At 43.9% G+C, this 17,148-nt stretch overlaps 1 protein-coding gene across 1 annotated transcript in view; it reads right to left on the bottom strand.

Annotated features, from left to right (window-relative positions):
- Positions 1–17,148, bottom strand: part of otogl (otogelin-like) — a 31,747-nt gene that overhangs the window by 4,632 nt on the left and 9,967 nt on the right. The window contains exons 20-47 of the mRNA XM_050073161.1: positions 16,947–17,115; positions 16,724–16,798; positions 16,434–16,477; positions 16,035–16,200; positions 14,747–14,854; positions 14,374–14,512; positions 13,294–13,428; positions 13,007–13,153; positions 12,742–12,861; positions 12,407–12,523; positions 9,055–9,211; positions 8,748–8,774; positions 8,434–8,613; positions 8,071–8,349; positions 7,869–7,986; positions 7,698–7,777; positions 5,318–6,282; positions 4,410–4,587; positions 4,149–4,291; positions 4,036–4,059; positions 3,132–3,224; positions 2,849–3,038; positions 2,344–2,561; positions 2,035–2,176; positions 1,748–1,933; positions 1,402–1,614; positions 249–353; positions 15–122 (exon numbers count right to left, since the gene is read on the bottom strand). Of these exons, the coding sequence (XP_049929118.1) occupies positions 15–122; positions 249–353; positions 1,402–1,614; positions 1,748–1,933; positions 2,035–2,176; positions 2,344–2,561; positions 2,849–3,038; positions 3,132–3,224; positions 4,036–4,059; positions 4,149–4,291; positions 4,410–4,587; positions 5,318–6,282; positions 7,698–7,777; positions 7,869–7,986; positions 8,071–8,349; positions 8,434–8,613; positions 8,748–8,774; positions 9,055–9,211; positions 12,407–12,523; positions 12,742–12,861; positions 13,007–13,153; positions 13,294–13,428; positions 14,374–14,512; positions 14,747–14,854; positions 16,035–16,200; positions 16,434–16,477; positions 16,724–16,798; positions 16,947–17,115 (4,626 nt within the window). The remainder of the gene's footprint in view (positions 1–14; positions 123–248; positions 354–1,401; positions 1,615–1,747; positions 1,934–2,034; positions 2,177–2,343; positions 2,562–2,848; positions 3,039–3,131; positions 3,225–4,035; positions 4,060–4,148; positions 4,292–4,409; positions 4,588–5,317; positions 6,283–7,697; positions 7,778–7,868; positions 7,987–8,070; positions 8,350–8,433; positions 8,614–8,747; positions 8,775–9,054; positions 9,212–12,406; positions 12,524–12,741; positions 12,862–13,006; positions 13,154–13,293; positions 13,429–14,373; positions 14,513–14,746; positions 14,855–16,034; positions 16,201–16,433; positions 16,478–16,723; positions 16,799–16,946; positions 17,116–17,148) is intronic.

Raw genomic sequence — 17,148 nt, forward strand, 5'->3', positions numbered from 1 at the left:
CAATTAAAACTTACCACACAGGTAAGAGTAGCAGCAGGATTTCTCCCCCCTGACCTCCACTAGGAACTGATCTTCCCTGCAGTTGGGGGCAGACACAGGCGGGCATGCCATGGGGTCACACTCTGAGAAAGACCAGTCACAGCAAAGTGTTTAGTGAAAGTAAAAGTCCAGGCCAAATGTCACACTAAACAAAACATTTACAACAAAACTTTGCAGGCAAGAGTTGAGAAATTAAAATTTGTTTTCACCACATCTGTACTCGGGGCAGCAGGACAGAGCGCTGTAACCGATCACCAGTCTGTTTCCATTATCACAAGGTGGAGCTTCGCTGTCACAGATGGTCATGTTGCACTCTGACAAGTAGTGAAGAAGCAAAAAAGGCAATAAGGAAATATAACTGAATGGGTCATATGTTCACTGAAATGTAATGATTTTTGTTTTCTGTTATTCTCACGTCTTTACAGTGAACAAAGAATCCAAAAAAGGTGAGCATTCTTTATGAAGATTGGGGAATGCTCAGCACTCCCCAGACACATGCATTTTTGCTAGGGGTGTGCCATATTATCTCATTCATGATAATGCCAGTATAAATTTTAATATGATATGAAAAATCCATATCGTGATACTTGCAATATTTCCACTTGTTGACATCATACTGTTTCCCACAGCAACAACAAGCATGGCTGAAAGCGAAATTATTACTCACTCTGCGGTGGTTCCAAAAAGAGGAGCAGCTTCAGTAGTGTGGAATAAACGGTGGCATCGTTAGGCCTGGGCATCCTGAATGTTTTATGAACAGCTCCGGACTTCTCAGGCTCTTTCAGCGGTTCAGAGGGAATTCATGTTATCGCAAAAATACCCTGAAATGTTGTGATATTATTTTAGGGCCATATTACCCTCCCTTTATTTTTGTTAAAACCACAATACTGTAAACACTGATGAGTAGCGTGCCTGTACTGTTTATGCAGAAGTGTTGTAAATACTACGGTTTTAGTGAAAATGCATATGTTAGGGCAGTACTGAACATACGACTAGATAAATGAAACTTCTGAAAAAGATTATACTGCGTGAGTTGTGTGCGAGTTTGTGAACGGCTGTTTTGATACAGTTTTGTTGTTTTTAAACGCGGCACCCCACCGTGACGACAATTCATCAAGAATGTTTGAATTCTTTGTTCACTGTGGAGTCATGTGAGAAAAACAAAGTTTTCTTCACAAATTTTATGTAAAACAGGGTGAGTATTTGACACACAAATTATCATTTGGGGGAGGCAGTGAAGTATTCCTTTCAAAGCAGAACAAAGGGAGAAGATTAAACCACCATCTCTCAAATACAGTCTCCAGAAGTTTGTTTTTTGGATCAGATGCTTTGCTTGGCAAAGACTTTAATCTCTAAACTCACCACAGATCTTCTTTGGGCAGCAGGCTCCTTCTTCCAGTACATCCAGTACATACTCTCCCTCCCTCTCACACAGTGGCGTCGGCACAGAGTTGCAGTCTGGCTCGACAGCCACCACAGAGCCATTCTCCATACACTTGTACAGACAGCAGCTGCGAGAAGAGCCATTCCACACCTCGCCCGGGGCCCGGGGGTTGCCATCATTATCTGTGCACACTGAATACATCAGAACCAAGTAAATACACTGTATGTGAGTCTAGGAGTGATATAAGGCACAGTCCAAAACCGATTCAGACTCTCTGACAGTGCAGCTTTCGTCACAAAGGCATGTAATTACTCTGTCACTCACCACAACGGTCCTCAGTTACACAGTAAGGGGAGTCAGCACGGTGCAGGATGGTTCCACTGCGGCACACACACTCCTCTCTGATGAAGGAGCAGGTGGTCTCCTCATAGTACTCTCTGTTCAGACAGGTGCGACTGGCGCAGGTGCTCACACATGGCTGATACTCCTTACCAGGGGGACAGCGCAATGCTACAGGATGACAGACACTTAGCAATGCATGAGCAAATGGGAAACACGAATGGGTACATCTGTGTTATGTGTGTGTCATTTCTTTGCCCGTGTCTCCTTACGGCAGAAGTTGTGTCGTCTCCAGCTGATGCACACTTGATGTGTGTAGCAGACCGCCACGTACGCAGCCAGGAAGTCACATTGATGATCCTTGTAGTGCAGATCCCCCGCCCACATGATGTCGCAGAACTGCTCTGGTGGGACCTGCAAACTCACAAGCAGGGCAAATTCAGTTAGGGCTTTCATTATTTTCATTATAGATCAATCTGTTTTCAGATCACACAATTGATGGTTTGGTCGTTAAAATGTCAGAAAAAAGGTTAAAAATTGAAATGTCACACAGTGATGTTATCAAATAACAGTGCAGCTACCTTGCTGTGGCATGGCATGAAGGCTCTCTGGTAGAGCATGGAGAGACAGGTGGAGCAGTCCCCGATAGTGCAGTTGTCTCCGACTCTGCGTGTGTGTTCGGCTTCATCTGTAGTGTGGACTCTCCAAGCCTGCAGGAAGAGCACCATGTCTCCCACCTCTCTGACAACTGTCCCATTGGGCAGCTTCAGGTCATCTTCTGGGTTCCCGTCACAACAACCTGACATAACGGGCAGACAGATGGCCAGTGTAGGTGTGTGTGTGAGTTATATTGCTGCATTGTCAGCTAGAAATATATATGTGAAGCAAGATGATGTCTGTGTGAAACTGCTTCATTAAACTACATGGCTCTCAACATCTCAAACTGTCATATCCCATAAGGACTCACGTCAAAGTGATGCTGCTGTTTAGACATTAAACCTTTAGGTGGTAACAGCTAGCGCTTAGATAAATGAGGCTGGTGCTGATCTAGTCAAAGCTAGTGTGTGTGTGTTTGTGTAGACTCACCACACAGTCCTCGAGTGGGCACAGATGCATTATAAGGAGCATTGTACTGCAGCACCATGATGCCAGTACTGTGATACCACTGTATGCTGATCCCGCCAGGTGTGTGGATGAGATACATGCTGCCTGTGTCTTCCACGTAAAGAGAGTGACGGGAAAATGGAAGCCTAGCAGGTCGGTAGTTTACTGTCACCTAGACACAGATGGACACATAGGCACAGAGGAACATCATCATTTATGTGGAATAAGTTGAACTTGTGGCACTGAATTAAGTAAAAAGACTCACCTTGCGATCCAGTCGGTTGATAATGATTCTATAGGAGGAGGTAGTAATGTTCAGCTTCTTAAAACACAGACCAGATGTTCCACCTGTAGGACTCTGTAGGGTAGTAAAATTAGAAAATGGAATGATACAAGATAATATTTATTGAATAAGTGGCAACTTTCGATTTTGATGCAAAAAAACTTGACCCTTCTCTAAGCCCCTCCCTAGAACAACCACCAATCTCCAATATCTGAGTGTAAGTAAATGCAGGAAGACATGATTGGGCCACGAGAAGACACAGGACTGATTTCACCCAGCTGTCTTTCGCTGTCCGTGGGCAGCTCTGCTCTCTCCCAGCCCTGGCAGCTTTCCATGCAGCCTTGATCTCCTGGACCCAGCCGCACACAGCAGCTTGTTTTCCTGCTGAATGTGTGTGTAGGATTACTTCCAGCAGAAGACACACTGATCAGCTGCAGATGGATGCGGGTTGATTATTGAAGCATGTTTTGTTTAATAGCTAATATTAAGTCGTGTTTGATTGTGTGAGGGACTGATTAAATCTGACTTAACCCAAATATTTACCGGTGCTTACAAGTATCACGTGAATGCCTGCAGCTACCAACTTCTCTGAAAGTGCTTATTCTGCAGACAAACATGTCCACATTTAAGACCAGTCATGCAAGTGCAGCATACAAAATCACCTAGTTTAAAAGTCACTATAATCACTTGCTTCAAGCCCCAAACAAAAAGCCACATAAGTCAGCAATGCTAAGTGATGGGCTTATGATCAGACACTCATATCATGTTTCTTCTTCTTCTTCCGCCCTTGCCAGACAGGCCTGACAACAGTAACCAAGGGGGGTGGGCCTTAGCGAAGGGTCAATTGTAAGGAATGATAGGGGAAAAGAGAAGAGACTGTACTCACCGTTCGTCTGATGGAGTTTACGCTCTACAAAGAAAACAAAACATTTCACAAAAAATATGGTTTTCAGATGTCTTTTTTCAGACACAGTTCATATCTTATTTTTTGGACGTTACCTGGCTGGTCGGACATTTCTCAACGGTGCCAATAATCGTCTCTCTGGGCAGGTTAACCAGGATGTAGGATCCGTTATCATACAAGGCCACGTTGTTGCCATCAAATGTGATAACTCGCAGGTCTGACATCACAGTACAGCGACCTGGCAAAAGCATCAATGACATCAAACACAGATCGGTGCAACAAATTCTCATCACTACACCTGCCTTTTACTGAATCACTGGGAAAATCTGATTTTTAATGTTAACAACCACCCTTACAGGGGCACTGCCACAGTGGACAGCAGGGGTCTGTGTTGATGAGGATGGGCAGGCCCAGCAGACTGCACTGGGGCTGGGTGGTGTTGTAGCGACAGTGTAGAGAGGAGTTGTGAAGCAGCAGCTCTCCATTGAAACAGATCAGCTCAGCGCACTCATCGATGCGGTAGGAGTACGGAGGCTGTGGAGACAAAGACACACAGTTTGCTTTTACAAGGCTTGTTTACACGTCACAGCACATCTTAATAGCCATCTGCAGAGTTTTTTGCATCAGTAAATACAAATATTTGCGTTTTTATATACTGAGCTGTTTTTTTCCAGTCTCCAAATCTTCCCATTACATAGTGCCTACCTGTATTGTATATACAGACTGGTTATGGATTCATACCTGTGGTAACAGTTTCCATATTGCTGATATAAAAGTATTTTACAAGTAGCGCATAAAGCATTTCATGACTTATACAACATTTCTAAGAGTGGAGCAAGCCTTTTTCACTGATGTGTTTTCACAGTCACACTAATTAAAGCAAAGCTGTCAATATAATGAATGATGACCGCATTTAATTAAGCCGGTCTGGTTTTAAGTCTTGGTATTGTTCATGCTGACTCACTGTCACACTGTCATGGCATACTGGGACACTTGAATAGAGCAGAGGCATTGTTAATGCTATTAGTAATACCTGCACGTTTCAAGCAAGTCAAAATGTCTGTGGTAAAAAAAACAAGCCTTTACTGAAATAATCACTTTAATGGTAAATTCATTCATGTGAGTAATCAATTACATACTACACCTAGCAGAACTGTCCCAATTTATCAAGTTCAGTAAACAAATTTATCTTCAAGATGCTTATATGCAGGTTCATGAAAAGTGTGTTTGTGGCCGTGTACTGAACTTTAACTACAACACTTACTGTGCATGGGGTAGTGGGCCAGATGAATGGCTGCGTGGTTGTCGTTTCCTCTGTCACAGGAGAGGTGTCACGGCTTGGGATTACTTCTGTGGTTACTGGCTCAGTAGTGGGCTCAGTGGTTGTAGGAAGTGGTGCTGTGGTTGTCACCACAACTGTTGAGGTGTCTGTTGGAGTGGTGGTCTCTGTGGCGACCATTGTAGGCGAAGGTGTAGGCTGAGTAGTGGTTGTGGTTTCAGTGGTGGTTTCAGGGACAGGGGTGGTGGAGGTGAGGGCTGTTGTGATGGCTGTGGTGGGTGGTGGTGGAGTGGTGGGGGAGGTTAGTGGAGGTGGGGTGGAGGTTACTGGGGGTGTTGGCGATGGTGTTGAGGGTGTGGTAACGGTGGTGGAGGTAGGAACGGAGGGTGAGGTGGTAGAAGAAATAGTGGTAGGGGGTGGAGGAGAGGAAGTTGAGGGCACTGTTGTGGCCTCAGTGGATACAGTGGAGGGTGTTGCTGTTGTGCTGGTGGTTGTAGTGACCCCTGTGGTTATCGTAGTTTGAGTGGGGGTCATCTCAGTTGTGCTGAGCGTGGTTATCTCTGGCAGGGTCGAGGGAGTGAGAGTGGTAGAAACAATAGTGGTGGGAGGAGCAGGAGGAGTTGTAGATGGAGACGTGGTAAGTGGAGTGGTGACACGCTCAGTTGCTGATGTAGTACTGGGAGTAGCGGGAGTGGTAGTGGTGGTTGTGGTTGTCGTGGGCCTGACAGTGGTGGAGGAGGTGGTAGTAGTTGCTCTGGTGGTGGTTGTAGTGGTGGTCGTAGTAGATGTGGTTGTTGTAGTGGTGGTTGTGATTCTAGGCCTTGCAGGGGTAGTAGTAGTCGTCGTAGTGGTTGTTGTGGTTGTAGTTGAAGTAGTTGGTGGAGCTGTTGTAGTTCTGTTGGACCACGTCACATATGCAAACGGTGTTGGAGTTGGGGGAAGGGACACACCTAGTACAGACGATTAATATTGTAAGTACATATTTTATATTGAGTTTTGAAAATGCATTTAAGTTTTTTGGCGCCATTGGACAAAAATTCTATAATAGCCTTTCAGCACATTGTAATTCAAATGGTCGAGTTCTGCACCTCTATCCTGTGACTGGAGACTTTTGCCAATCACAAGTCATTTCAGAGGCTGCTCCTATTGGCTGTTCAACAAACACAGATGCGTGTGCACATGCCTTCAGATGATGAAAGCCTGATTCAACGGCAGAAAATCCTACAGAAGAAGTTGCTATTCCAGCGCTGGCAACAACGGCCTATACTGCAGAGCAACCCATAAAAGGGAAGACGGACTTTTCAAAAAGAGGGTCTTAAGCCCTATTAGCACGGGACTAGTATTACCAGGGAGCCTCATGTGATTTAGAAACTACCCTCCCATGTCTGTGTACCACGCGGCACATTTACATAAGCCTGTCTGTATTTTACTCAAATTTACTGTCATTATCCCCCGGATATAATGCGCACAGTAATTTGTATCTCCACTCTCCACAGAAACACTACACAGCACCACTAGCAGTGATTTAAAGTATTAATCTCCTTTTTTATTCTTTTATTAAATGTGGGTAAACAAAAATAACAGATTCTGCCACATATTGTCACGTCATCCATCTCATCATCTGTCGAGATTCTCTCTTCTAACGGGTTTGAGCCTGCTCTTTCTGCGAATGGGTTGCAGCTGTGTAGGAAGATGAGCCTCCTGCACCCAAAATGCTGTCAAAACTTCCACTTATAATTGCCAGAACAACCTCCATAGTTCTTGACTGGAAAAGAGGCAGAAAAGAGGTGCAGAGAAAACAAAAAACCTTATAACAACCCCAAACTCCGGGATGCCGATTTGCATGGGACTTATATTATCACATGACCTCTGTGTTGGGCGAAATATGGTAGGTAATTTGCCGTGAAATTGTTACAATCTCTGCATTTAGTACAAATTACCAGAGGCCCCAGGTAATACTAGTCCTATGCAAACAGATCTTAAAAGAGAGTCTGACAATAAAACACAATAAACCACGTGGTAATATCAGCAAAGCATTTCAGAGATGGAGAGTAAATGTTGCTAATAATTTAGCCCTCTGCTAACTGGAGCCAAAAGCTCACAACTTGCCAATTCAAGTCCATGTTTACGTAGGTATAGCCTTGAGTCACAGCATGTCATCACACACGGCTTTATAGGTCCACAGGTTTGCAAAAAAAACAGGACAGTAACTCTCATTGAACTGCTGCTATATAATGGCATCAGAATCACAATCATGATTGGGATGATTGGTGAATGACCAATACTCATACAGGTTACTGCATGAGGCATAACATAACTTTTTATAGAGCACTTTTAAGACAAAACACTCGTCTGTTGTACTCACAGTCCTCTGAGTAGACACATCTTCTAGTGACTTCATCAAGGACCATATTCTTGGGACAACGTGGGAAGCAGCCCTCCACACTGTAACATACAGACACTATTTCAGCACCTGAGCTAAGCTTTGATTATGTTGGTTGAATAATGAGTGCCTTTATTGAGACAAGCCTCTTACGGAGGCAGGAACTGGCAGCGGGTGGCATCTGGATCACTGCATGTGTGGACACAAGGGCTCGCACAGGCCTGGTAACGCCACTCACACATCATGCGGTAAGGTATCACAAAGCTGCTCTCTGCCAGAGAGGAAAAACACCAGATTAGTTATTTTTTTGTGTATGTAAATAGATATGTGTTGGGTATATGTGTGTGTTTCTGACCCTCCAGTGTGAAGCTGCTGCTGGCTTTGAAGCCCTCTGAGGTGTCGTATCTCTGAGCTCGTGCAGCAGTGCGTGTCAGTGTCAGAAAGATTCCAGGTTGGCCGATGAGTTCAAACGAGGTGTGACCTGGCAGAAACAGCCCCTGGTGCTGGATAAAGGTTGCCCTGCGACCAAACTCTGGCCCTCGACTCCAGCGCTCCAGCTGAAGCCGGCTGCGTCCTGACACGACAAGGAAAAAGTTTGGTCTCTCTGCAGACTCCAGTGACACCACAGGGACACCTGCGAAAATAAGCGAATGGGAGTTAATTTACCCCAAAAACACAAAGACTAGTCGTGTGTTATTGTGTGATTGTGGGTGCTTACGTGATGTTCTGTCCTTCTGCAGGCCTGCTGTGATCATGAAGTTGAACAGTAAGCCTGGGGCAGGCAACTGCCCTGGTCTCTCTCTCACCAGAGGAAACACTGAGCTGCTGGTGCGATTCACTCCAAACATGGTGTCATTATAGACAGCACTCACCAAGGAAAATGGGCCATCGCCTAGCTCTGTGGGGAAGCGAGGAAAAGAGAGAGGAAATCAGTGCGGTGACAAGCTGGCAGGGAATCAGAGTGTGTAAGGTTTGGAAACAACAATCAACAAAATAGCTCTCTGAAAACGACTAGCCCTCACTCATACTTACCTTGATTATAGTATTCACAATCATAGGCTGAAAGAGAGCAAGAAAATATTTTGAAAATTCAATAAAGAGATGTAAAGAGTGAGAGAAAGACAGTTTAGAAGTTGTAAAGCATTTCAGTAGCTCTGAGATAATACGTGACTAAGATGAAAAACAGCACAACATTGGTGTATGCACAGAGGGACTGCTGAAAATGGGTCAAAGGGGTAAGCAGGGGTCACATCTCAGACCAACACAGAGTAGACTGACATACTATGATCATGTGCGTGTGTGTGTGTGTGTGTGTGTGTGTGTGTGTGTGTGTACTCACGACAGACAGAGGGCGATCTCCAGCGTATTGTGACTCCCTGTTGACAGCATTTGTGTGCATAAGCAGCGATGGACGTACAGAGACACTCGCAGTCTCCCCCGCGGTTACAATTGCAAGTGTCTGTCAGGCAGTTCCTATAGAACCAGGCCACATCCACCTGGAGGGTACGCACAGCACGTATACGTGGTCATACACAAACACACACAGACACACATACACACAAACAATCGTAAAGCGAACCAGGCCAATCTCGCTGGGAGAGACTGTTTAGGGGGTGAGTAGTTTTCAATAATTCAGACAGCGAAGGAGTGATGAGATTTCAGGACAAAGGAATGTGGGTCAACCTCTGGTGCAGAGGGGATCAGATGAGCTCTATGACACACAGACAAAATGCATCAGCAATGAGTTTGTCTGTCCAAAGGCGATGGTAACTGGGCCTTTGTGTTTTTGACATTGGCGACTGCAATGCACAAAAACAGCACACAATGTGAGAAGCACAAATATTGATTAGGTAGGGCGGGGGCTGCATCCTGAGTGGAGCAGCTGGCTGGCAATTGAATACAGTCATGTTATTGAAAAGGTAGTTTGGAGTGATTCAGTCATTTTCTTATACTTCTATATTGGTTATGAACAATCCAAAAACAATCTGTGTTAACAAAATCTGTGATATACAACTTAAACAATCCCTATATTACCCTCAATACAAATGTTATTTTAAACGACTGCTGTAAGTGCATCACTTTTACAACAGCATGTGTCAACTGCCAATAAAAAACAAGTACCTGTAAAGCAGGATGTCTGATTGTGTTCTCTAGCACAACACAACATTTCTGTCACACCATGAATCTCACTTGTCCCTTAGTTTCAGTTAAGACATCATTCAGATTTTATACAACAAGCCAGACAAACTGAGTGTGTCTTTGCAGAGCAAGGACACTTACATTATGAAAAGCCAGAAAAAAACATGTTTTTCTCAAGAAAGCAAGTTTTAGAAATGACTTCCTCGGATGGGTGCTTTTCGCTCCAATTAGGATGCGGAGAAAACTCCAGCAAAGTCACTAAAACAGGGATGTCTGGCTGACTTCACTGGTGTTTTTAAATCTGACTTCCCTCATATCTGTTTTGAAAAGAAGTCTGAAAATTGAGACTGAACGTGACAGCCACTTCTCTTGTCTGAATGCAAAATGGAAAAACTCTGTGTCATTTAACCATGAATTTATAGATCAATGCTTCAGAGCAGCTACTACCCTTCAGATCCATTTATTTGTGTGAAACTGTCTTTTCTACAATGCCCAGGCAAAGAAAAAATCTCTGTCTGGTAAACTGCTGCATAGTGCAGTTGCTTCTCTGCCACTCACAGTGATAAGTGAAATACAAGAAATACAAGGCCATGTTTTTCTCCCTACACCATAAACAAACATACCAATATTTTATATATATATTATACATATATATAGATATAGAGATAGATAGATAGATAGATAGATAGATAGATAGATAGATAGATATAGATTTATGTGCATTTCGTGCATGTTATTTTTGTTGTCCTGAAAGTATTTTGATCTGATAAAAAAATGTACAAAAATGTACAAAATATCTCGGCAGAGCACTGTAGTAGAAAAAAAAGCAACAAACATTCTCTCAAAGTGCACATGGATGTCTTGCACTTTAGTCACTCTCTACACAGAACAAACTGCCAGGAATTGGTCTCTGAGCGAAGTCATAAAAACTGAATGCAAAGGCACCAAATAACACAGTATTCACTTGCTCCATGCTGCTTTATAGCAGGAGCAATCAATGTTTTTCAAGCTAAGGACCCCTTAGCTGAAAGAGAGACGGTGCAGGGACCCCCACTACAGATACTGTATGGAATTGAGTTGCATTTGAGATACTTCTCGAAATATTTTTCGGTCTTCTCTCATTGGCACTTGTCTAAAGCTGCTCAGACAGCAGCAATTGTAGCATGGCAAGGTGCGTTAGCTTCACCCATTGCAGTTTCACTGGTGGTTTCTGAGTTGGATAGTGCGCCAGAATCTCTTGTTAGAAAAAGGTACAAAACGATACACTGCTGGTAAATATATGACCAAAAAAAAAGGTGCTACCTCACATGACTGCACACGGATTTGTGGGTAACAGTTAGCCTATCATTAATGCTGTGTACTGTAAATTAAAAAGGTTTAAATTATCTAATAATATATTGAATTGATGTTAATGTGTATTTTCAGACACATAAGTTTTGGGAAATACAGTACATAAATAAATAATAATAGTCATTGAAAAACTAAATTAAAACTTATCAATTATCTTATAAATTATCATGAGGCAATCTGGCGGCACCCCCTGTAGTTACTGTGAGGACTCCCTAGGGGTCCCTGTTGGAAATCCAGGCTTTTAAAGTATACTGTGCAGTGTTATCGTTTATTGTTAAAGCCAACCCTAAATTCACCCTCATTTGGCATTTCGCCTCACTATATTTCCAATTTTTTTTTTTAGCATCGCGTCTCTTGGATACCTGCTGTTTACAGTCTGGTATCAGGTCGCTACCTTTATATGAAGCCCCAACCTCACCTGAGCGCTGTGGACATACCCCCCCAAGTGAACATCCCGGGCACAGAAGATAAGAAGAAAATCCAGGCAGAGGGCAGAGTCTCTGCAGAAAAACCCCCCCCCCCACACGCTTCTAGTCTTGAGAAGTCTTGAATCTTGAATAACAAGAAGCACACAGGTGCAATGTGTGTGTTTTGCACTGAGAAGCGACTAATGCTCAAATCAGTGCCATGACAGCACCTGCTTACAAGGAGATGTGCTACTAAACAACAAAAATCTTTACAGTGTGAACAATAAACCATCACTCATGAAATTATTTACATATATGTAAATGCATCACATGTGAGAACAAAGGCACTGTAACAGACACATGCAAGGATTAGTTCTTGCATGTCTATTAAAAGTGTAAAGTGTCAGTTACTATAAAAGTCAAGTGAGTTTATGTGGTGGCCCCTGTACATATATACATAGCTCCATCTGCTGGCCACATAGAGAAATACAATAATGTCATATAACATACAGGTGTGTGAGTCTGTTCTTGTGTGTAGCCCCGGATCTGCTGTGGTATTTATCTCTGAGGAACAGTGTATTCCCTGGGATCAGTTAGGAGTTGTTCCCATAACCCCTAACCAACCCCTATTCCCCTGCTGCAAGCAAGATAACCTTTCTGCAGCTCACTCTGTAGCAACGTTTGTGTGCGTGCATGTGTGTGTGTGTGTGTGTGTGTGTGCGTGTGTGTGTGTGTGTGAGAGAGAGAGAGAGAGAGAGAGAGAGAGTGTGTGTGCATCAGTTCAATGGCACTCACCACGTTGTGACAAGGTGCAAAGACATCACTGTAGAGGAGAGCACACTCCCTCTTGGCGTACGGCTGTCTGCCTAAGTCGCCTTCACACGGTCGCTCAACTACATAGTCACTTTCACACTAAAATGCACACAACACACACGCACACACACACACAGAAGGCGATCAAGTGTCTGATTACTCTTAAATATCACAGTGGACTCGAGGGAGTCAAACCCACATAAATTACAGGGGAAACAGAGACGAGTGAAAGAGTGAGTGGGAGATACACAAAGATAGAAAAGGGAAAGACGGTAAAGGAACAATGACTGGAGGAGAGGAGCTGGGGTGACTCATACCTGTCCCAGAGCCCAGCTATCTCCAAAGGTCTGTGCATTATTGACTTCCATGTGGCTGGAGGTGGTCATATCATTCACTGTCACACTGTCAAAATTTCCACATAGCCCACTGAGAAGGCCCTAATTGACAGGAAAGACACTGAGTCATGTTTTCAGATTCCTTTCATAATAACACTCCACACATTCAGTATAAACAAAGATATATATGTATATCAGAGAAAACTAAAATCATTTCTCATCTGAAAAATGTACTCCTAGTCCAGACCTTCCACTGAGGTCCAGCTCTAATGTGCACAGTTGTCTTGCGGTCCCAGAGGATGGTCAGGTCCTGATTGGAGAAGTGGACCACAGTGTAGTAGCCGGCTTTCCAAAGCTCAAACTCTGACCCACGACCGACAACAGTGGACGGGCTCTGAGGCAAGACAAAGTAGATTAGTATCAGTTAAAATCACTGGATCTTTCCTGATATATTAATTTGTAAGAGGAAAGGAGATACAGGCGCATTGCTTGATTGGTAAAGAGAGAGTGTGACTGTGTGTGTTTCGTCCGTACAGGGCTGCCAGAGTTGTCAGTGAAGTAGATTTTGGTCAGGCCCACGTGAATGACCAGTATTTTCATGCACACAATGCCGCTCTCATAGCAGTCCTTGTTTTGGGCAACAATGGACACCTCGGTTTCTCCTGCACTCTGGTGAGAGGGGAAGACAAAATATTACTCTGAGAAAAGGAAGATTCATCTCTATTCTTTGAACACAACACAATGTTTTTGTTTTGTTGTTCATAATTCCCTCTTATACTGTTGCCATATCAGCTGGAAATGCAATATCTGAATACCACATCGTAGATTCAAGCTAGAAATCTGATTCTACTTGTTCAGGAAACAGTGTCATTCTGGGTACACGAGAGGTGACGAGAAGAGGAAGCAACTCTAGGCTATTAAGACACAGCTTTGACCTGCTTCCCCATTCTTTTCAGGTCTGCACGGTGGCCGGCAGCCTGCTGGTGGGTCTGAATTGGAATGCCTGTTCTGCTAATTCTAATTCTATATCCCTGGGAGCGCAGGAGTCCTGGGGTTTGAAGTGAACACTGGTCTCTTTGTGTCGCTACGGCTTTGCACGTCTGCTAGCATTACCGTGGTGCAAACCCACCAGCGCACACACACACATACACACCTTAATCTGCTCTAATTAAAAACCACTCTCTCTTCCAGGTTTAGAAACAAGCTTGGATCTTCTTTCCCAGATCCAAATCAGTCTTGGCCAGGAAAAGTGGAGGATGCTCCTCCTTTGCACTTAAACACATACCATCTCTCACACACACAAACACACTTCTCTTACACAGCCTATCAAAAGCACTTTGAAACCACCTGATTAACATTCCAGTGCCTGTAAATGTGTGTAAATGCTACAATGTACCAACAGAAAGGAGTGTTTCATCTGGTCTCGCTCTACTGTGCTGTGACTACATGCTGTGATTGGTGTGTTGAGGTCGGAGGTCATGGTTAGGGTTGGTAATAGCCAATCACAGCACAATAAGGCGGGACTAGGTAAAACACTGTCGTTGCTGGGTACAGTCTAGCATCTATGTCTAAGCTGATGACGTCATTTTACAACCACACACAGAATCTACTCACTTTAAGCAGGTAGACCTGACAGTCAGAGTGGTAGTCATACTCAAGGCCATCGAAGGTGTGGTAGTGTCTGTCGCTGTAGACGGTACACACAGCTGGACACGGCGAGTAGCTACAGTTAAAATAGCCACGGTGACACACACTGAGGAGACGGACAGGCGGGTGCACATGCGGAGAGTAAAGAGAAACTCATTGTGCTGTGAACAATACAACTTTATGTTCTGAGTCACAGTTTGTTTGAGTTCTAATCCTACACAGAAAAAAATGCATATGCAGTAAAATCTCAATTCAGAAATAATATGATTGCATCACTGCTTATTCTGGTGCTTCTACCTTTGGGAAAAATACAAATGGGGAGTAAAACACAGGTGTATACCATTTATAACATGGAGTTTCCACGGTTTCTCCAGGGAGGTATTCAAGGCCCAGCCAGGCACAGGGGCAGTTCTCTGGATAGTAACACTCACTGTTGTGCAGCACCAGCCTTCAAAGATAAAACATAACTCAGTTAGGAGGTAGAGAACATGCAAACACCTGATTGAAAACCCCTTTTGCAGTACACAGGGTCATTCTATTCTAAAGATCATTCTCCACTCTGTGGAAGTCTGATATTAATAATGTGCGGTCTATGGCTATAACTTACTGTAATCTATGAAATGATCTCTTACACGCTTAGAAATTATGAGCAACTGATCATAAATTAATGCACACACACCTGCAGATGTTCAAGGCTTCACTTAATTATAACTACTGCAGTGCCTGCTTGGCCTCCAGTAGCAGCTTTCTCAAGAATCACTAATCCAAACAACTTTATCCTCGATACTCTGCTTGAATTACATTATTCAGGGTTTTGGCAGCTTAAATTGTAATGTCATCCAAACAGCAGGTTCTACCAAGTGACGTGACTTGGGGGTGTGTTCAGAGTGTTTCCACAACACCCAAAGAAGCCTTTTTCAAATTCCAAACACTCGTCCATAAACTACTGTTTGTACATTAAGATTCTGATCATAACTTAGCCTTCAGATGGCAATGTTATCTGTTTTGAGGAGCTCTGATAGATGAAGCAATGTTGAAATTATTTGCCCACACAACAAAAGCTTCTCCAGGACTTTTTCCTCTCATTTTCTATAACTAGAAAACTGTCTTTCCAGGATGCCTGGGAACCCTGAGTAAGTTAATTTATGTAATAAGTTCTGTGAGTTATGTATGTAGCCTGTGTTGATTTTGTTTACACTTGGGAATTATAGGTGTGGAAAGTAAATAAGGTCAAGGTGCTCTCAATGAAGGCTTTTAATTTGCATTTGACAAAGGCACTTACTACTGTACAAGCTCTTACACCTTTAAAAGACTAAACCTGTGCTTTTATCCAGAAATTAGATGACTACTGACTAGCTTCCAGGCAGCCAGTAGTTTCAGTTGCTTTTATTACAGTATGAAAATCACCTAGAGACTTGATTTCGCTCACCATTACAGAATCTGCATGACGATTTTTACATCATACTGAAATTAACAGGATCGTGACTCCCTGGAAGGTAGGAAACACTGAATAATATAGTATATTTGCCAACTGGACTGGAAAAATGACTTTCATGGTCTTTGAAAAAGACAAATACACAATGATACTGAAAGGCAGCAGATGCTTTTTTTTTTTTTTTTTTTTTTACCCAGGAGGGCAGACACAGCCAGGGATGCATGGTGTACTGGGAGGGCAGGTGAGGTTCAACATCAGGTTACGGCAGGTCGGTGCGCAGGCTACGCCTCCTCTCTGCTCGGTGCAGCTGTGGTACACCTTCCCCTCCGGACACTCCCCGACCTCTACACTATCTGGCTCTAGAATCCGCATGCACAGACACACATACCAACACACACACATACACTCAAGAAAATCAATGCCCCGGTCGTCTTAAACATCAAACGCAACAGCCAGTCATGGGAAACAAGCTACAACCACAGACATAAGGCTCTTGATTTCAGCAAGAGGGACACAGCCTGAAACAGCACTTTGTTGTTGGAACGAACGAGAGCAGGAACTGAAGGGAGGGGAGGGAGTGCAGAGAGGTTACCTTTTTCCTCTGGCACACACTCCATCTTCCCATTTCTGCAGAGGCTGATGGAGGAGACAGGAAGGGAGAGAAAAAGAAGTGAGTGTTTGGGAAAGAGAGTAATGTTATCAAACACAAGGTTAGTTTAAGTGCTCTACGTCTCATTTGACAATCACTTAAGCTTTTATTGCTTTCTCAAATGTATCAGACCGTGTGTGTCTGTGAGGATGCTGAGGACACTGTGTGCAGTTAGGACAGCAGCCAAAGTGAGTTTTTACTTTCAGTGAAGGTCAAGGCCAGCTGTGACTCACCAGGGGCCAGAGGCGCTGAAGGTCACCTCCCCTGGTTGTGACACACCACCCATGGAATAACAGTGACACTGAGACCTGAGGAAAAACTCGTGTCATTATTCTAATTACATTCACTAATGACGATGCTTTATTTTGTGTTGGTGTTTGCCCATGTGTGTGTGTTTCTGCCAAATCGCAATTGATGACCATTGTTAGGATGAAATATGAGGTGGCGAAATCTTACAGTTGCACACAGCGCTGGCGCACATCGTCATGGTAGCTGCCGTCTGGACAGCCACACCCCTCGGCACAGTCGTCAGGGGTACATGTCTCCGTGCTAGAGAGAGCACGACAGGACCGCCCACATGACGACACGCAAGAGTGGTACAGCATGCCTCCAAGACACACCACTCCTGTGTAAATACACACACACACACACACACACA

Source organism: Epinephelus moara, chromosome 20 (assembly GCF_006386435.1).
Source record: "Epinephelus moara isolate mb chromosome 20, YSFRI_EMoa_1.0, whole genome shotgun sequence".
In the NCBI taxonomy this organism is placed as follows: Eukaryota; Metazoa; Chordata; class Actinopteri; order Perciformes; family Serranidae; genus Epinephelus; species Epinephelus moara.